This window comes from Rhinolophus ferrumequinum, chromosome 26 (genome assembly GCF_004115265.2).
Source record: "Rhinolophus ferrumequinum isolate MPI-CBG mRhiFer1 chromosome 26, mRhiFer1_v1.p, whole genome shotgun sequence".
NCBI lineage: Eukaryota > Metazoa > Chordata > Mammalia > Chiroptera > Rhinolophidae > Rhinolophus > Rhinolophus ferrumequinum.
Genome location: NC_046309.1, coordinates 9,091,031 through 9,112,447, shown reverse-complemented (window position 1 = coordinate 9,112,447; position 21,417 = coordinate 9,091,031). Strand labels below are relative to the sequence as shown.

Genomic DNA, 21,417 nt, shown 5'->3' with positions numbered 1-21,417 from the left:
TCGTGGGCTGGGCACTGTGTTGAGTGGCCATTTGTGGAACTCAGGAGACACTAGTAACTAGGAATTCTTAGGGCTGGAGGAATGGGAGACAAGGGTGAAGTAGGATATTCCACTTTTTCTGAAATTTGTTTCCAAGTGCTTTCCCACTGTCTGGAGTGCCCCAGTTCTGAGTCGGTAGGACAGAATGTTCCTCTCTCCACAGATAAAATCTGCAGTAGAGAGTGCGTAATGACTTGCCTAGAAGCATAATGAGTCACGTTTGTAACACAGGATTTTGCCATCTAGGCATTAATACAATGCTAAACAAGACAGATAAGATTCTGTTCACAGAGGACTTAGATTTTAGGCAGGGAAGACAATAAGCAAGGTTTACTAAGTGCTCTGAAGGCAACAGCAGTGGATGATGTGCTAGAGATGCGCGGTGCTTTGGGTGGACAGGGAAGGCATTTGAGCTGAAACCTGAACAAAAAGGAAGAACCAATTGTGTGTCTGAGGGAAGAGGGCTCTAGGGGCCAGGGACAGCAAGAACCAAAGTCTAGGCTGGGACCAAAGCCTCCGTGTTTAAGGAACTGCAAGTCCAGTGGGGTTCTGGCAGGTGAGGAGTTTGGGAGTAGGGGAGGTAACAGGTCACGGTGGCAGGCTTCGATTTATGCTAAACGCAATGAGAATCCCCTGGCTGACTCAGGAGTGTCCTCGGAATAACTGCAGTGGAGGAAGCAGGAGCTTTGCCTTTGGCACCTCCATGAGCAGTGGCTTGCCTGATCAGGGAAGATGACAGGGCCATGTGGAGTAGGCCTCGTACAGCATCCATATGTAGCTATAGGCTGTCACAAACTCAAAACCCATTTCTATGCGAATTTTACTGTTGGCATCATGACCACTACAAAATTATATAAAATACAACGTTGATCTTGGAAACAAAAGTCCTGACTATGAGTCCTGGCTACATGAGCCTAGACAAGTCATCCCTGGGGCTTCATATTCAGTAACTGCTAGGGGAGTTAGACCAGACTATCTTTAAGAATTCTCTGCCCTAACATTTTATATATCTAGGAGAACTATGAAACCCAGACAGTAGGTCCAATTATCACAGCTTCTGATAAAATTTTGAAAAACCTTGTGTGGTAAGGTTCTTTATAATAGAATTTTATCACAATAATTAAAGCATTCACAATTCCGGGCTAAATTTTAAGGAAAAAACCTTATAGAATACTACGTTCTTTAAAAATAAGGCCACAATCACTCTGTTGTAATCATGTATGAAGGTTATTTAGAAAATGAGTTTCTAAAATGTTTATATTATAGAATTGCATTTCTATTCCAGATGAGAAAACTGCAGTTCAGAGAAAATACGTGTCTGGTCAGCAATTCATTGTTAGTTGGCAGGGCATGAGGACCAGAAACCAGATTCCTCAAATATGTGACATCTGGAAAACTCTTCTGTGCCTTCATAGTGTTCTCAAACATAGGTTCTAGGTTAAATTTTAAAATTGTTTACCTTTCTTCTGGAAACTTTGCCCAGTAATTACACGTAGTTTGAAGATAACTCTAGGGATCTTTCAATCTTCAGGTATTGACATTAAATGCACAAGATCAACTCTTTGGGGTAGCCAGCATTTAAGAAAAATGAAGTAAAAACCAGGTGTGCATAGTTTCAAATCTACATGTTAGCACACATTCTGTGTTTCTACAGAAAATGTATTATTGCAAGTTGTGTCAAAAAACTTCGAAAGATACAATTGTGAGGGAAACTTCTCCAGACAGACTCCTGAAATGACTCAAGGACAGCATGGACTTCAACTGAGCCCTTGGAAGGGAGCGGTCAGGTCCCAGTGTCATAAATACCTGAGGGTCATCAACACCGGATACAAGACTATCACCACTACAACAGTGTAGCCAGTACAATACAGCAGGCACTCACCTTGACAATGACTTCAAAGGTACTTCTATGAGTAACTGCTACCCACTAAGCAATAATGGACATTATGTATGAACGTACATTTCTCAGTCCCTCCATTGCTTGGAAGAACTGTCAAAACCCTGACTACATCCATCACAGTGGTAGTGCTAGAAAAATACTCTTCATAAAGACTTCTCCATGCATTCAATCTTTATTATAGCAGTATTCGCATATTCACATCAAGTACATAGAACTTTTGTGCCTTTTATATAATACAGAGTTTTTAAATAACTTTACACAGAAATAAATTTCTTCAATCTGAATTTCAGCTATCTTTTTAATTCTTCATGCTTTCTATCCAAACTGAACAATATTTTCCATTGTACAAATTTACATGAGAAAAATTCCAAAGTACAAATGAAGGGACCTGAGCAGGAAAGAACCAAAGTATCAAGAAGTAGGTGTGGGGAAGAATTGGGGGAAAAAAAAAAAGATTCAAGCAAACACTGAGGATTAAGGGACAAGAGGGGAGACACTATCCATTTGACTGAAAATAAATGTCTTTTTTTATGAATTGAAAAATAAGCTTTAAAAATAGTTACTCCATAGTAATTTTTGCAAAGCAGGTATAGAGAGGTCTGTGGACAATTAAAAAGTCCCCATCTTTTCACTGGGCACACCCCAGACTCCATGAGAACCTTTTCAATGCTTGAGTGGAACTGAAGTGAATTAAACCCGAGCCTTTGGCAGCGAAAGAGAGGAATGTGTATGAATTGCCGTAAGGTTTGGAGTGCTGAACCAGGAGCCATTAATTCACCTCAGTTAAAACATGACGGCTCTCCGTTTCCTCTCCCTTATAGAAGAACTGTCCTCAAACCAAGAAGTAAATGAAAGGGGGGTGATTTCCTTTGTCTTGGTCCAAACAAAGAGCAGTCACAACTACTGGCTACAATTCAAAGGAACATATCAGTGAACTATCAACTTCAACCTGCTGATCAGCTGTACACTCCTTACAGGAGAAGCAGCAGCCGCTGAGTGAGGAAACGGTCAGAGTGTACAACCGACAAATGAGGTGATCACAGAAACACATCACTGTGATGGTCCTTCAAATCAGGAGACGTGAAGGCCCCACGGAGACTAGAACGTGTAGCATGACCAAAGGATACAGAGGACCCGATGAATGCATTTCCAAATGACGGAGGGAGAGGGGTACACACAGCACACACACCCCTGTATGTAAACTAATATAACATGAAGATAAATAAGACATAAAGGTTAGCCACTTACGATGGGAATTAATGTGAATAAAAGGCATTCTGTTTACATAGCTGGTTTTAATCAGCTACGGAACACACAAATGTGTAAGGAATGATTTTTTCCAAAAACCGTTCACAGCTTAGGATAAAAAGCACACTTACTGCACTCTTACATTTTATTTCAGATAATTAATGGTTTACTTCCCACCCTCAGGTCCATTTTCCCACCCTCAGACTTACTCCCACGCCCTCCCCCGTCCTATTTGGTCCATTTTCTCTATATTTGTGCCTAGTTTGTGAGCTTTGTAGCTTATACTATTCTGAAGTCTCCTCCTATGTAACTCATACTCCACCAAAACACACATGGGTTAAAAAAAGCCTTCACACAAATGCAACACAATAATTTTCAAAAGAAAACCTAAGCACTTACTCATAATCCCCATCTCTACCCCTGTACACGGAACCGTCCGTGGCCACCTCTCCTACGTGGCCTCATGCCCGAGTCCCCACACAGATACACTGATGAGAACCCGCCACGCACGGGTGATGGACAACACGCTCGGCCTGCCAGGAGGCACAGACGGTTTGCACAAATCTTTTTTTTTTTTGATGCTAATATGAATAAACATATTTCAGTTCTTTATTTTCAAAGAGTGCTTCAATCGATAGAATTCTTTAAAAAAATGCACCATAAAAAATACAGGTCCATTGGCTGTGTCCTCATGCACAACTGCTTATTATCACTGTAATTAATCAAAACAGCTAAATTAAACATTTTAGTGAAACTGATGTAGTGATTAAAACTGAATTAACAGTTGAAGTTGTGATGCTGAAATAAAAGATCTACTTAAACATTTTTTTAGAGGTGGGGACTAACTGTCCCTATGCATTTTTAAATAAAGAACTGTTACCTTAAGATTTTAGGACTTACGTTTCTGTCCTCTTCTACCTTAAAAATACCCGAAAGAAACCGTTAATTACTCTTTCTACAATGACACAATTTAGGACTGAAATTCAATTTAAACACCTTTACCCAAACAGAAGTAAAAATAAGATATCTGAAAAGAACAAAACAAAGCTTCCTGTCTAGTGTACTGATACAACAAAAATCTTACCGGTGTTTTCCATGTTACCAGAGCTAGCAACACGGAACATGAATACACTGGCATCGCGTTCTCCACTGGCCAGTGTGTGCCAACCAGGCAGAGATGCTACTGTACTCCGGGGTGCTCAGCGACCCACAGGCATTGGTGACACACCTTCGCAAACCTCTAGAGATCTCGCTGAAGACTACACTGCCTCTTGCGGGTGCTGAGGAATGAAACAAGATACAAGAAGCATACCAGGCAGTGTGTCCAGTTCACACTCACTGGCCAGGCCATTAACTAGTCCAATAAAGCCTCCACATAAAGGAGCGGCCCCCCTAAACCCCATCTTCCCCCGCAGCACCCCAAACAGCATTAGCAGCACAGTCCCGCTGAATTTGCCAACCAGTCCTGGGAGGCAAGTTTACATTTCAAACTCTGAAAAATCAGTGTCTAGGTTGGCAGCCGTACTCTGGAAACTGATAAAATCAAATTCTGTCCTGTATTTTAATTTCCTTCCCTTTCCTAAGTTAATACACACGATTGCTGCCCAGCATACAGTACTTCAACCCTAAACTACAGCAATTTCTTAAAATGTCTGTCAAACATTTCTATTATATAAAAGTTCCATGCTTTGAAGAACCTATGGGAGTAGAAAAAGTTTCTCTAGAAATGTCACTGAACTATAATTTCAACCTATTTGCTCTATGTGATAAATACATCTGACTATACTAGGGATTATGTGCTTTAAAAAAATAATTTTGTTCACTGAAAATTTACCTGTTTCTTTTTTTGTTTTTTAAAATGTGATTTTGGCTATAAACTCTTTAGTGCATTTATCTTTGCAGTCTAAATTGCACTCTAAAAAATATTAACACAGCTGAGTCAGACCAGAGTGGCTGCTCTCTTCACAAATCACTGATTTCTGCTAAAATTTTAGCTTTTTTATTGCATCATGAAGGCACAGTAAGATCATTTGGCAAATTATCAAGGTATTTTTCTAGAGCCTCACCTACACCATCTCAGTGTATGATCTGTAAGCTATTTCCTGTTCATACTCACAGTAAACCTTCCATGTCTGGCTATGTGTTTTTTTGTCTTTAATACCCTAATGGTTGCAATCTGCTAGTCTCAAGGTGCTGCTATTCTAACACTAACAATGACAACTCGAACAAAGAAGAGAATCTTGCAAAATGGGGAATCATTCTCTACCCTCTTAGCTGGGCAGTCTCTCTATAGGGATATCTGCATGTGACTAAACTGTGGCTAACTCATTATGAAGATGTACTGTATTGCCAAGCCCACTAAAACTAAAATTTTATCATTGTTAGTGGAGTGATACCGTCATTATTTAATTTCATGCAACTGACTTAAGGTTGAGATTTTGAAATGTACCCCTAAACAAATTCTGGCACCACTTGCAACAACATTCAGATAACTCTGAGCTACCTTTTTCAGTATTACTGCTTAAATGTCGAATGCCCTTTAGGACAAAAGGAGAACGCTCAAATACAAGTACACATAACAGTTAAAATCCTAAATCATCTTCATGTTCTAGAGCTCCTGACTTTTCATGTTTTAAAATAAATAACTATTACCTCATTCTGAGGAGGTAGTTTTTAAAAGAGGTCACCTGACCTCTGCAATGTTTCAAACTAAAGCTGGATGAGGTCTGCAGGAGGCTGGAGGGTGGGTGTGCGGGAGGGGCATGCAGCAGTGCCTCTGCTGCCTGGTGAAAGATAACATCCTGTGAGAGAGCTGTGACCGCACCCAATGAGAATCTAGGGAATATTTAGTTTCAGGTTGACAGTGCTGTCTCGCATTATTTCTTTATAACTATAATACTCTTTCTTGTCCAACACCAACATGACTATCATGCATAGACTTTATGTGGGATTTTATCTTCTAGGATGCCCCAGGATGTCCTCCCAGCTCTCACATACACTCAGGGGCTGAATGTTCAGGAACCAGAATTTGACAGCTAGACAGAATTTTCGTCTAAGGTGCACATAATTGCAAAGAATCACATTGGATTTTCTATTCACAAATCGCTTTTATAAACTACTTTTTGGTCAATATTATTTCGGTGGCAAAAGAAGAGACCCTGGACTCTAGTTTAATGATGAAAAGTCCATCAGAAATACTACATCTTTTAAAACAATCTTTAATGGTTGCTCTCAAAATTTTCAGAAGGCATCACCTCTCCTCACCTAAAATAAAATACACTACAGAAGGCACTGCAGCCACTTTACGGAAAAGACAGATAATTACAGCCTTACAAGATAATCAGTGAAGCAGCCACCTACTATCTATACTCATAAAGTGCTTTGCACAAACAAGGAGTCCTTCCTTGTATTTCTTAGGAGCTCAACAAGTCTATCTGTAGTTCAGCATCAAAAAATAAAGTAAGTGAGACTCAGAGGAAACCCCCTTTTCATGTCACTAGTAAACTAGAGAAAAAACTGTTTGATAGAAAAAGGAAGAAAAGGGAAAAATTTCAAATCTTATTTTTTAAGGGCTCTTTAAAAATCTCTCAAGGGTACCTTGAGCCTGGCTTCTGGGCACAGCTTCATCTGAGATCAAGTCTGTTCCCCCTTTTCAAATGAGATGGCAACCTATTCGAAAAAGAAAGGGAAGGAAAAAGCGTATCACCTTGAATTTTGTTTTGAGAACTCCAATTGAAGCTTCCTGCACAGCCAGCTCCTGTGCTGGCTCATGCCGCCGAGGTGGACCTGCACCCGAGCCTCCAGCACACACTACCTGCCTACACTGGTCAAGCCCGGCTGCCTGCAACCTTGGTGAATGGGACACAAGCACGTTCAAAAGCACCTATGGGACACATTGTAAAAGAAAAGGAAATGATGCTCTTACAAGCGAGGCAGCACTATGAACCCAGGATTCTCTGCAAATCAGCCGGAACACTTTCCACCTTTGCAATTTCTGAATTTGGTAAGATGTGGCTCTGCTCATTAAGACGTTAAGAACGCACTGCTTTTCAAATTCACTAAGAACTTCGGTGTGTTTTCCATTTTACTGGGACAACCTTTTACGTGGAATTTTCAGTAGGCTTTCCTCTGAATACAGGTATTTTAGCAAAAATCATCTAATGGTAGGGAGCTTTAGTCTGCCAAAAGATAAGATAGTGGGGTAAGTTAGTTTGAAATTTGTAAACGACATTTTCTAATTCCCTGGTTTATTTCATAGGTCCTGTCTAATTTCTTTCAGATCCTCGGCTACTGAGTGCATTTGACTTGATTTACATTCCTAAATCCTAGTAAGAGACAGGGAGGTATTTGCCATTCATGTGTCCAGAGTCACTTTGCCACTCCTGTGACTTTTACCACCCTTCAGTAAAGGCCAAAGGAAGCTATGACTAGGTGACAGTTTCCACTTATACAAAGATAAATAATGAGGTTTTTAATACCACAGCAGCTCTTTCTATAAAAACAACCGATGTTAGGCTTCACACATCTTCCCTCAGTCCGAATACACCTAAAATTGCTCTGTTCTCTGCCTGGGGAACTCAGCTGCCAAATGACTCAACCTTTTGAAGACCAGGCTTGGGAAAAAAGGAAGAAGGAAAATGAATGGAGACACCATCATTTTTATTTTAGGTTGCATATTCTAGATAAAAGACTAGAAAGAGGATGTAGGATGTAGTGTAGGAGTACGTTGGAAAAAACAATGAAATATTAGCCAAGATGTTAGTGTGGATCCAGCAAGTACCATTAATTTAAAAATTATAACTATTTGTCATTATGCTAAGGCTCCCCATATTTAGGTAAAGGAAAAGATGATTTTTCTTTGAAAGCTGTTTATATAACAAACATACAGTTTTCCAGGATATATAATTCTGGTGGGAAGTATTATTTTATCCCAATTCAATTAAATCTGAAAATTACTTTCTTTTTAATAAAAATATAATAGAAGAAACTCAGAAATTAAAACTTGTACCTTACATTTAATTACATAAATGTCTCACATTCAAAACTGTTATCAAGCAGTTTTGTAGGCTTTTAATTAGATACTGCCATGGCATTTTTGTGCCCTGGACAAGTAGCCACAATAAGTACTTGGTGACTGGAAGAGCTTAGGAGGAAGATTTTCCTGAGAACCTGCTATACTGTGGAGGAGAAAAAAAAAAAAATCCCCCAACACTTCTCCCCATTGCTGGACCCAACGAGAAAAGAAGACCATGTGTGCCAGCACGTTCCCGCCTGCTTGGTTAGTTAGGCAGACAACCTCAGTGAGCAAGGAAACAAAGACCAGAAACCCAGGAGGTCAGGAAAAAGATGCAGCATTCCCTTTTCCTCTGCACCCAACGGGGCTCCTCCTCCCCTCTCACCAGCCATTTAAACCAAGTATCTTCATTCTGATAGAAAGTTGTCAAGGACCGAGCACACACCGCGCAGACAGGGCATGCTGCATTTTTGTTCCATCCCTCAGAAATTCACCGGTGGTGGCCAGGGGAAAGAGCTCCACAACAAAATCCCAGAACAGGAAAGAGCACGGTGCTTGGTGATTGCAACTGCCCCTCAGATGATCAGCCACACATTGGTCTGGTGGTTAGAAGGCCAAGTTGACCGGCAGACCTTCCACAACAAATCTCCCAAGCTGTAGCAGCAGTTTCTTTCCATCATGCCTGACCATCAAAAGGTCAGAACTCAGGGTCTTGCCTCTTTCTTCCTGGGAGTGGGCAGACTTGTGGTGTTTGTGCTGAAGAAGAAACACTGGCAGCAGAGAATTCTGGTTCCTAAAACATTCTTCCCTCTTTTCTTGGATGGGAAATTCCATTCTGTTCCACACCAGCTTATGCATTGAAAATTTTGTATCTTTAAAAAAAAGATCTGAGGAACAGAACTGTGTTTTGATGTTAACAAATTGTACGAACACAAGACTTAAGAAGTAAGAGTAGATGCTGCCAGGAGGTGGCTACTTGAAGGCTGCAAATTCTCCTGTAGAGGGAGGACAAGAGCTAATTTTAAAACAAGTTAAATCTCCTAGAGACACAGAAAAGGCTCACTGAAACCTCACTGCAAGGTGACTAGCTATATATTACAAATCTAGCAACATCATCACTAATTTAAAAAGCAAAAATGGCTGAAACTCATGAAAGAAGACAACTTATACAGTGTGTAGACTATGGTTCAGTTATACCAATTAAATGTCAAGTCTGCAGAGAATTTCCTAGTTGGGTTTTACATGCTATGGTACTAATCAAGCTAAAAACAGTTCCAATAAACAAAATATCTTTGAAACTGATTGTAAAATAGTAAGGTTGATTTGTAGAACACATTCCCCCTGAATTAGCAACTCATTTTCATTATTAAAATGCTACTATTAGAAAGGAAGGAGGAATGATAAAATTAAAAAGTCAAATGATTTGTCTACATTACATATTTGACAGAAGGAAAGACTATCCAGACCCTCCATTTTCTAGTTCATTTCACCTTTTAAACTACCAAAAAATAACATATAGGCACGTGTCACTGACTTATTCTCAGCATAAGGAGTTCCTTAAACCACAAAGTCCTTTAGAGGTATGACACTCCTTCAGCTTACTGAATTTGGGGGTTTCATGCCATTATCTTTCACCTATCATTTTGTCCACAGCTTCTACTTGTAATTAGAGGTCTGTTCCTCTTATTGCATACACTATAGTTAATTTCTGGGCGTTAGTTAATAACCGACAACTACCAGAATTTTTATCCTTAACATCATTTTTCAGTAACAGCAGCTTCTGATGAGGATCAAAGCAATTTTCTATATGAATACTCTATTTAACCTAGGAATAGCCTATTCATTTTCTGATTGCTACCACAGTCTGTTTACTAGAGACAAGTGGCATGTCCCAGCAAACAACGGATTGTGAATGATTGGCTGACCTGACTCCTCAGATTGTATGCTGACATTATTAGTGACATTATTTGAATGTCATAAACCCTTTTAGATACTGGGTGCCTCACCGAAACACATCACACACGTTTACCTCTGATCCTCATAACTCTGAGACAGGTGATATTGCTTCCTTTTATTTTAAAAAGGAGCAAGCTGGGGTTTAGATGGTTAAGTAACCTGCCCAAGATCTCACAGCTAGAAAACCGCACAGCTGGAATCCAAAGCTGAGGGTCTTAACAAGTAACAAGCCTCTAAACAATTTTCAATAATTGACGATTTGTTTTCCCATTCCAAATACAACTACCGATTGGGCTGGAGATAGTGATACTATCTCTTTCCATCTAAAGATTCCTTTTAACAAGCAAGTAACCAAGGTATTATGAGTCAAAGATCAAGGAATGGTAAAAGAATTATTACCTCCGATTTAGTTAAAAGGCCTAGGGAGTTTGGCACTAAAAAAAACCCAAAACCAAAACCAAACCAAACAAAAACAAAACCAAAAACAAAATTACTAACACAAGACCTTGGAGAGTATTATATAAACAGAAATTAGAAATATATAAACATTCTCATTACCTTTGCTTATGGTTTGAGTACATTATGGATTAAAAGGCTGCTATTTTTTCTAGTATTTTAATACATTTCTTTAAAGCAATTTTCAACATTCTGATAAGTAGTCATTGTACCCAGCAGAATCTAAATCTCATTAAACAAGGAAGCCAATGTGAAAACAGGATTTACCTAACAGAAATCTTTATAAAACATGGCTAGAATTCATCTAGTAAGTGAGAAAGTATCAGAAAACGATAAACTCTAAGCTGAAACTTATAGACCACATTAAAAAATAACTTTAGTAAATCTTCAGTGTGTCTTATTCGTTATTACACTTCATTTTTGTTGAAGTGTTTTACTCTACAAACTTGAATATTAGCCTTAAAAATAAAAACACCCAAAACAACCCCCCAAAGCACAAAATCGTACCAACAAAGTCCAAATGAAATACCAATAAAGCAAACGCTAAAGATCACCCTCCCAAGCTACCGCTTCTAATAGAATGCAATTCTTTTCATAATCAGACTTCAGGCCCAGGGAAAAAAAACAAAGACAAAAAGAACTCAGAATTTAGGGATCAAAAAAATAAACACTTTCTATATATGTCCCTGAAATCGTGGGGAAATTTCAGGAAAAGATGGGGGTGACAGGAGATGGTGCTTTTGGGGAGAAAAATCTTTTCCTGCTTATTCCCTCTTGCAGATCTGGAAATCTCTTATTATCCCACCTCCCATCCCTATTTTATTGGAGGTTAAGAGTCAACTCCACTCGTGTGAAGTTATTTGAAGTGAAATATCCAGAAACTCTGTGATTTTTTTGGAAAATCTCAGAATATTAATTTAATAATTAACTGAAAAATCAATCAGAGGTCAAAATGAAACTTTTTTGTCTGTTTTACTTCCTGTTTGGTTGAGAAGAACCTAAGCACGATTTTCCATTTGACTTTACTTAGGAATAGGGCAGAAAACATTTGGGAAGACCCTATGATTTTAGATACCTCCAATATCATGGTTTGTTTATTTGAAAACTAAAGGCTTTAATAACTAGTTTTAAGATACTACTAAATAGTTACTCTTTATTCCAGGATATTTCAGTGGCTACTCTACATATAATTTGATAAAAATTCCCCTTAAAGATAAAAAGTGCTATGAAAACCTAGTATGTTATTTTGTACACAAATCAATCATTGCATCACATGTAGGGGGGCAGTCATTTGAAACCAGAGTAAGTTCCATTCTTTCTTTGTGGTGATCTTTCAGGCAGTTTCAAAAGGATTGAGGAACATTCCGGCATAGACACACTTGCTTTCTTAAATTCTTTAGAGAAATGATCACAAGAGAGATGAAATATTTAGTAAAATAGAAGTGTTGTAGAAATGCTCAATAATTCTCAATTAAATAAGACGACTGTAACTGACAAAATGTTTTAGTTATGAAGTACTCATTTCATAATACTGTATTAAAAAAAGGTAGATCATTTCCTCAAATTGAGAGTGACCATCTTGAGAGAAAGGCCATTTAAGCTGGTGTGTGAAACAGTTACTATTTTAGAGAGGGTGATTTTAACTACTAGCTCAGTATTTAAATGGCTAGCACAATATTGTAATATCAGAAAATAAACAAACCTGCAACATTTGAGTAAATGCTGTGATACCTGAACTACTTAAAATTAAGAAGACAAATCTCATTCCTCATCATTGGCTAGTAAAACTTTTAAAATGTGAAACAAATTTTATAAAAAGATTTCCACCTAAAGAAGGAAATCAACTTCAATGAAAATTTATAGGGGTTCAGGTTTAAGGAAAGAAGCAGTCACAAAAGAATGAATGTCCTTCTGTTTCAATTACCTAAAGTTATTAAGTTTATCTATGGTTAGAAAAATAGTATTTTTCTTTATTTGGAGATTATATCTGAAACTCAGTATAAAACAAACACCACCACAAAGGGAAACTACCATGTATCTCTGGATCTATATAATCTAAACATTTCACCTGCTGTATGTGTAATGTTCTTCCACTAACATTTCCAATGGAAAGAAGAGAATTACTATGGGACCCTTTGCAGGCATGTTCCAATGTTTATGGGATGGCAGTGCTAAACTCTTACAATAAGAGTTTAGCAATGAATGTCCTCTGGCACAGGAGACTGGTCAGCAAAGAAAGGAAAGGACTAAATGTAGATGGTGGGGTCCTGGGCTGTGGTTAGTGTTGGGGGGAACAAAGAGAGTGTACAAGAAAAGGAAGATGAAAGGAAAGCAAGTATTCTGGGGAATTACAGAAAGACCACTATCAACAAAAAGATCCTTTCACTCTTGTGCATCAAAATGCCCAAATCTTAGAGCATTCCACAGACCAAGTCAATTTTGTTAAAACTTTGTTAGCTACCTGCTTGCTATTCAATTTGTGAATAAATAAAACCCCATCTAAGAACTACTAATAATCGTATCTTTAGTGTCACTGGAGGATTTAGAAATTACGCACATTGATGTTTTCCAATATATTACATTATTGTATGTCTTTCTTATTCTTATTTTTTTAAAATACGAGAAATGTTTTTTTCCACCACTCTTGCCTAAATTGAAATTTATGAATTAATTTCTAAGAACATGAATGGCACTACTTAAGTTACCCAATGAGAGGGCAAGAGGTATGGCCACACTTATCACTGGGGGCTCCCCGGGATGAAATCTAATCTCTTCCAATAAAAGAAGCATTTCAAAAATTTATTTGTGGTACTTAAAAATTAAGTTATCGTCACTTTAAAGTCTTCCCAATTTTCTTCTTTTTGGGCTTCAAAGAAGGACAGCACTTGTGCCGATGCTGTCTGTGTGCCTGAATGACCTTGAAGTGTCAGTGAGATGTGCAAGTCATCGCAAACCCAAACTGAACACATGCAGATGTACGGAAGAAGCGGGCTTTGGTCCCTAAGCTGGCTCTGAGGCAGAGGTGACAAGGCTCTGATAAGATGACAGCAGTGCTGCTTCTTTCCCTTTGGACTCCCAGGAAGCTCATGCTTCACAGCAAGAGTATACTGGCCGCCACAGTATAGTGACTTTCTACACAAGGAGGGATAGGATTAGAAAGTGCTGACACGTACTTCCGACCGGGAGACACAAAAAAGAGAAGAGCATTCATTCATAACAAGGAGAATCTTGCTGGGCAAAGAATATCAGGAGCACAGAAATTTTATGAGACACAGGGATAAGGTCATTGCTAAAACAGGCACCAGGATAGGTACCTACAGTAATAACACTTAAAAAAAAAATCCATTAATTACCTGGAGTTTGGCAACCAGAGAGCTCTAAAAGAAAAACAAACAAACCTAAGAGTTCTCACAGGATTCTGTGAAGTTTTTTTTGGGGGGAGGCAGTGCATTTGTAAGGATATTCGGCTTCTATATGTGTAAGATATTCTTAATATATAAAGAAGTATCTAAAAGGGATTGTATAACATTCTCCCACTTCAATCCAAAGTTAAACTGTGTCAGTCATGTCAAACCTGCCAGGGCTCAGCAATCACTTTGGTTACCTGCACACACAATTTATACAAGAAATTTATTGCCTTAAGGGAATAAAGGACATTCATACTTTGTAAACTGTAATAAAAAGAAATTGTTATAGAAAAAATACTAAGGATAAAAATAAACTTATTCTGTTTTAGTGACTTCCTAAATGGGATGTTTGGCTTGCCTGACCTGACACAGGCTAACCTCCGGTCAACCTTCCACCTGCCCACACAGGTGCAGGAGCGCTGTTGTTCTCGGGAGACCCTACTGGACGTGTGACAGCTAATGACAAAAGGTGCATGGGAAAAGTTTAATTGCAGTTTAATAATTAGAATAACCAAGTAAACAAAACAAACTTGGAAGAGGAAGTAAAACATCGGGAAGAGGCACTGCACACTTTTAGCAATGTCTGTGCATTTCAAAAACGCTTGGATGTCGAAAATCCAACGCTAAGTATGAATTTTAGATCGGTTAAAAATTATATCCAGTCTTTAGAAATATAAGTGTTCTTTGGTTCACCTTAAAAGAAAAAAAAAAAAAAAGAAAAAAAGAATAGCCTATTGAATTTAACAAATACCCGAGCAAACGTGTTCATTTTCCTTTGTCCCTACCCTCCTACGCTCACTCGTTTAACTTGTTTCAGTGGACAGGAAACGCACCATAGCCCCCTGCCTGGATGGGCGTTTTTGGAGACGCACAAGCATATAGACTAAAGTCCTCGGTTTGGAAGCCAGCCCGATTCAAGGAGGGTTCTGATGCACTGCGGTGAATTTTTGGCAATGAGCGGGCCAGTAGCTCAATAGAGGCGAGAATCTGAAAAACGGAAAAAAAGAAAGAAGAATGAAAATCTACGTGGTAGTAATCTTTAAGGAAAGCACCTGAAATCTTACACTGTTTTCAGTATTATCCTAAGTGCCTAGAAAAATACTTAAGAAACTGATATTTTGCCTTAAAACGAAAATTACCCAAATCCTACAGCTGTAATCTCTGGAAACTGAATGGGGAAAATAACCCATGGTTAGCTTTTATTTACCCTTGAGATCATTTGTCAGCCTTGGAACAATAAATAAAAAATTTTAAAACCAATGACCTGCCTGTTAGGGGAGCCGGAATAAATAAAGCACTATATGATGACTTCATAAACAGAACCATCAGAGCAACTCATTCTTTAAAGCAACTTAGTAAGGGGAAATGTTCTACACACACGTCATTAAAAGCAGGGCCCCAAAGACCCAGACTGCTGGTGGCACAGGAATGACAAGTGACAGGTGACAACCCAAGAGGAATGGAGAAGACAGGAAAGCTCTACAAAAAGACACCAATAAACAAAATGTAGAAATTCAGCGCATTTTAAGGTACAAAGGAACAGGTTATGACTCTTGAAGGCGAACGTATGATAATGCACGTTCGTGATCATGAGACATATGTATTGAGGGCGTGACTCAACGTCTTGTGCATAGTAAAGACTCAAGAAAACGTCAGCGGCCATTATTATTACCATGGTTATTTTTCTGAGCTACCCAAACTTTCAAAAGTTATACTACAATCTGTATAATGATTAGTATAAGAAGGCAAAGAAGTAAGCAATGTTACAAAACTTTTTAATAAAATTATAAGCGTAACACACAAATAAAAATTCAAATAATACAGAAAAGTGTAAGTCCTACCTTCCAGAGGTAACCACTGTTAAAGAGTCTACACTTTCTTCTGGACCTTTCCTATGCATAAACATGCACATATGAAAACAGAGCCCATCCTCACGCTCACCACCATTTCAAGTGGCATCATACACATATTTTTCTGCCTTACTTTTTTCCTTACTGATATCCATGCCATCTCTAGAGAGCTATCTTGATCTTCATGTCTTTAACTTTTCCTATTGCAGTACACATTATGTATATATCTGAATATTTGTGGAGACAGGCTCTGCAGTACAGATTTTTAGGAGTGGAATTACCAGAGCCAAGGGTATTTGTCATTTTAAGTTTATGGATTCCACCAAGTCCTGTCAAAAGGCCAAACCAATTTACATTCCACCAACACTTAAACAATTTAAAAGGAAGGCTCTTCCTTACTTCCCAACATTGTTTCCAATGTTGCCTAGTGCCAATTTGAGAGGCAAAATGAAACAGTATTTCACTACTGTGTGACTTTGCATTTTACTGATTGTCATTGAACTCTTAACATCTTAAGTTCATTTATCACTTGAATTTCTTTTGTGAATTGCCAGTTCATATCTTTTACTCATTTCCTATTATCTTCTACTGATGAATTTGTAGGAGTCCTTTGCATAATACAAATATTTACTCTTTGTTATACATGCTATAATTATTTTTCTCTGTGTTTATCTTTCGATATTATTTTTATTACATACAAGTTTAAAGGCTTTAATGTAGTCATACCTGCTAATCTTTTCTCTTGTAACTTCTGGATTTTGTCTCTTGCTTAGGAAAGCCTTTCCTACCTCAAGATTATAAAAATGATTTCATTTTTAATAGTTTTGTTTTTTTACAGATAAGTCTTTAGCCATGTGAAATTTATATTTGTGTGTAGCGTGAAAAGAGATCCTGTAATGAAAATTTAAAAGTAATACTTAAATGGGGTAAGCCTTCAATAATCTGGAAAATTCACATATGCATTTCATTTTCTAATACCATGAGAAGAATGAAATGGTATTTACATCAGGAATATGAGCTGTCCCATTGAATACCATTTCAAAAGTGGGCCTAAGGAGATAATTTGCATTATTAATGTGCACCAATTGTGTTAAATGGGCAATCCTAGCACCTGGGATGTGAAAAGAATGTGGGGCCAGTCCTGCTGACATTGTTCAACAATAATGGTCTTTTACTTTGATCGTCTTAAACCAGTGATTTTGTGGGTTAAAAACAACAACAACAACTCTTCCTCAAAAGAATAGTAACTTAGAATTCCAATTTGTAAAACATGTATCTACCTGCGCAACCATTGTGCTTCCCGTCCTTGCTTGGACACCGCCCCTGAAAGACTTGGTGTCTTTAATTCTTTAGATGGGAACAAAAGATTCGCTCATTCCTGTGACAGTGGCTTCTGTCTAAGGAACCCACCTAAGACTGAGTATTCAAAGGCAGACGGTTCACAGAGGACTAACTCAGTAAATCAGGAGCTGAGTAACCAGGAGCGTCAGCACTTCCCATTGAGAACTGTAGTGACTGATTTACTGAGACACATTTATAGGGTGCTATCATGAGCTTCTCAAGCATCATAGAACACTGAATTTATGTCACAAAATCTACTATAGGTGAACTTTCTAAGCTTGTTAAGGTACTTAGATTACTAATTTAAGGCCTTTAGCTTTATGACATGAACAGATAAAAAGTAATGGAAAATTTCCAAAAATCAGGCAAGGGCAGACAGTGCTGACAGTTGCCTTTTTTTCTGCCCCAGATGAAATACACCTCAAAAACACCGAGTACTAAAGGGAAGCTTGGAACCTGTCTATTGTGCCAACAAGAAGAATTAAAGCAGCAATTCTCTAAATATGGTCTGTGGAAAAACTATTTTCATTATAACACTAAGATATTATTTGCCCTTTTTACTGTCATTATTTTACAAGCGTTTTAAGTGGAGTTTTCAGAGGCTACGTGATGTAAAATAGTGCAACATAATGAATGCAAAGCAGAGCATCCAGTTGTCTATTCTTTTCTTTTTTTTTTTTTGCAGAGATTTGTAAATAATGTAAAACAATGCTACTCTTCTCACTAAATTTTTTGTTTGGGAAAATATAATTATTTTTCATAAAGTATTACTTAATATGTAATGGTTTTATTATGTTTAAATACATTTATAAGTAAGTGTTTTAAAACTTCGTTTTAATTTCTAAAATAGTATTACTTATATAAACAAGAACTTTGGGGGTGGGGGGTCCGCGATATTTTTTAAGTGTGTAAAAGGGTTCTGAGACCAAAAAGTCTGAGAACAGCTAGACACAGCAAAATCTTTCTGAATATTTTATATTGAGGTCCCAACTTTCCAGGTGTACCACTGTTCAACCTTTATAAAATCACCTTTGTGCTTACTTATCTGGAGTCTGCACATAATTACATGGAATCCAAATCACGACATACAAACTGCATGCTCTAAAAACTGCTTAACAATCTGTGTCTGAACATGAGTCTGTCCTTTTAGATATCATAAAGCTGTTTCTTACTTGGGGAAAGAGTGGTCTCTCATCTCTTTTCTTTTTCAGGCACTCCGCCATTAATCTCTTCATGGCTTTTGGACAGTTACTTCGTACCTTACTGAGATCTGGAGATAGATATCCTCGTCCCACCATAAAAATGATCTGGGAAGAAACAAAAGGACAAATCATAAAACTTGTAGATAAGTTGAAAAATACATAAATATTGCAAATTCAACAAGCTGTGCACTTAAGGACATGTGTACTTTTAAAAAAAATGTACATTGCACCTCAATAAAAAGTTTAAAAACAAGATGCTAGCATTCTGATGCTACATCTACACGGGGCACCACTACTTCATGGGCTGCAAGCTGAAATCCTCATGACCCCTGGACTATTTATTGTAAAGGTCTCCTAATTGTTCCCGATGCTCCCATCTCTTCTCATCCAATCCATTTGCCCAGAGTAATGTTCTAAACACAGATGGGATGGATCATGCCTCTTTCCAACTTAAATCATTTATTGGGCATCGGGCTAAGTCTTTTATACATATGCAGCAGGAACCAAAAAAGTTCATCTTTTCAGCAGTTGTTCTGGCGTCTGCGTTTTACATTCTTGTTAAGTGAACGCTAATGGGGCATGTATATAAATCTGAGAATCAGAGTCTCCTCCCGAGGGAAGAAGAAGGCAAAACCACTGGGGACTAAAATCTTCTGTTTAATAAAGTACAAAGGCTTGTCTTCCCTCGGTGCAGAGATTGGTAATTCTTCTAATTTCTTAATTTTCTAATTTTTGACTCTTTTTGAGAGTGGGCAGACAGATGTTAGGATTCTTGGGGCTCGGGGAGGAGAGAGGGATTTTAATCTTAGAGGCAACAGGTCCCATAGGGACAGACCAGAAGCTAAGGTGGAAAGAGCCAGTAAGAGATCCTCGTTACAGGGCAGAGCTGATGAATTTTGTATCCTTCTTTATGCTATTTCCTGCTTGGGACTATAATAAACCTTGTTTAACTACTATAAGCGGATCTGCCCAAGCACCATCGAAGTGGAGGTACACGGCTTATGCTTTCCCATCTCCCCTATCATAACCGCCCTTCTCCCGTTTTATGGAAGTTACCTTTTACCAATATGGAATTTCACTGTGGTACACAGTGCTCCAGGGTGTAAAATTCCTGGGATACCAAAAGGACACTTCCAAATACTGATGTCTAACTGGGCTCTAACGCATGGGTAGCAAATCCCTTTGCAAGACAGTTGGCTTCCAAGTCTTTGCTTTCAGTAAAATTGATTGAACTGTCAGCTAATTATTAAAATAATTTTCAATGACAAGTCACAACGTAATTTGTGGTACGTGCAGAAATGAGTTCCAATAACTGAGAGGTAATGGTATATGGTAAAGAATTAATCTTGCTCACATAGAGAGCTGGCTTTGCTTTTGGCTCCTGGGAGGTAATCACTAAACTCTTGGAATGTCTTGCCTGATAAGTGTGTCTTTGTTTAGCTGGGGGCCTTGGCAGATGCCAGATAATCTATGCTATCAATGTGATTTATAGAGAGGGCTTTGACGTGTAGTACCAGCTTGACCTCTGGAGGGACTGAGAAGTAAGGTTGGCCACAGAGGTGGTCAACCGCATCTCCGTGCCTGAGTCCAGTTACTCTGATTGCCAAAGCTCCAGTGAGTTTCCCGGACTGTGCGCAGTGCCACACATCGCTGCCGGAATTTAGTGCCGTCCACAATTCCTCTGGGAGAGGAACGCCCACCTGTGGAACTCTGCAGGGACCTTTACATGTGGAACTCTGCTGGATGCTGCCCTATATGCCAGTTCCCTTGGCTGATTTAATTTGTATCCTGTTATTGTAATAAACCTGAGTATCAACAACTTTCAGTGAGTTCTATGAGAGTTAATAAATTACTGAACCTGAGGGTGGCCTTGGGGATCACTGAACTCTGCATGTGGTTATAACTAAACTCCTGATTTTCTCATCTTCTTATTTATTTGAACAATATTTCTCAGTGCTTCTTTAAAAATGAGTAAAAGGATCGATGCTGAGTCCTCGCTCATTCTAGCAAAAGTCATTTTTATCCACAAATATACGAATGAATTGAAAAGAAAAGCCCCATGTTGTTCAAGATACACATTTCCAACATTTTACTTTTGATGTTTCTATGTGTCAAAATGTGTTATTTTCATCAGTTATGCATTAATAATTATTGATCACAGCATAATTCAGAATTTTAAAATTCTGAATTACAGAAAAAAATTTTAAATTCTAAATTTAAATACATTAATACTGGTTGCAGAGATTAACTTGAGTGATCAATAAAATAAAGCATAAAAATATGTTACCTTAGGAAAAAATTCTGAGACTACAAATAGTTCAGAGAGGAATAAGAGAGCCATCTAAAGCTTCCAAAAATTAATGAAGAGCTTTTGTATCTTTTAAAACAAGTGGTGGTAGATGGCACATCACTATGATGGTAGAAATCAAATCAGTAGATTTTATTGGGTACATTTAAAAGAAGGATATAATGGCTTTATTTTGAAATGTTAATACACTAAAAATTACGTTCTTTGCAATTGTTTAAATTTAAAGAGAAAGTCTTTCTTGGAAATAATTCATGGATAGAAGATGCAAGTGGCACCCACAGCACAAACTCAATAGCTTGGTCTGAAATTCTGGGCTGGTTATTTTCATTCTTCATCCACACGTGACACCGCGGGCACCTCCACCCCTCATCCGCTCGTCTGTATCACTGGAGCTCATCTGCTCATCCTCTTCCCCCTGCACTGCCTCATGAGAACTGTAAACTCCACTGAGAGCACAGGCTGTGTTTCATATTCATCTTTGTATTACTGGATAACCCACTCTTTGCATCAACATTTTTTATTAAAATAATTTGCGTGTTGATAAAGCACTGGTACTTATCATTTCCTGTCTCTTGAGAACTTGTGCTTCGAACCCAGCCACCATGCTGTGATCAAGTCCAAGCTTCCTGTGAAGAAGTCCTCCCAGGAAGATTCATGTGGAGAAGAAGCAAGGGCCCTGGACCCTGGACCCCGAGC

At 38.3% G+C, this 21,417-nt stretch overlaps 1 protein-coding gene across 7 annotated transcripts in view; it reads right to left on the bottom strand.

Moving 5' to 3' along the window:
* Nucleotides 1–2,076: 2,076 nt before the first annotated feature.
* The window catches only part of BRAF (B-Raf proto-oncogene, serine/threonine kinase), a 121,598-nt gene continuing 102,257 nt past the window's right edge, over nt 2,077–21,417 (bottom strand). For 5 of the 7 annotated variants that reach the window (XM_033098790.1, XM_033098787.1, XM_033098784.1 and 2 more), the window contains 3 exons: nt 18,384–18,518; nt 14,854–15,007; nt 2,077–9,196 (listed from right to left, as the gene is read on the bottom strand). In XM_033098790.1, coding sequence (XP_032954681.1) covers nt 9,174–9,196; nt 14,854–15,007; nt 18,384–18,518 — 312 coding nt within the window. In that variant the 3' untranslated portion in view covers nt 2,077–9,173. Of the gene's footprint in view, nt 9,197–14,737; nt 15,008–18,383; nt 18,519–21,417 lie in introns of those variants that run through there. The other 2 variants (XM_033098789.1, XM_033098786.1) reach the window with 1 other exon arrangement.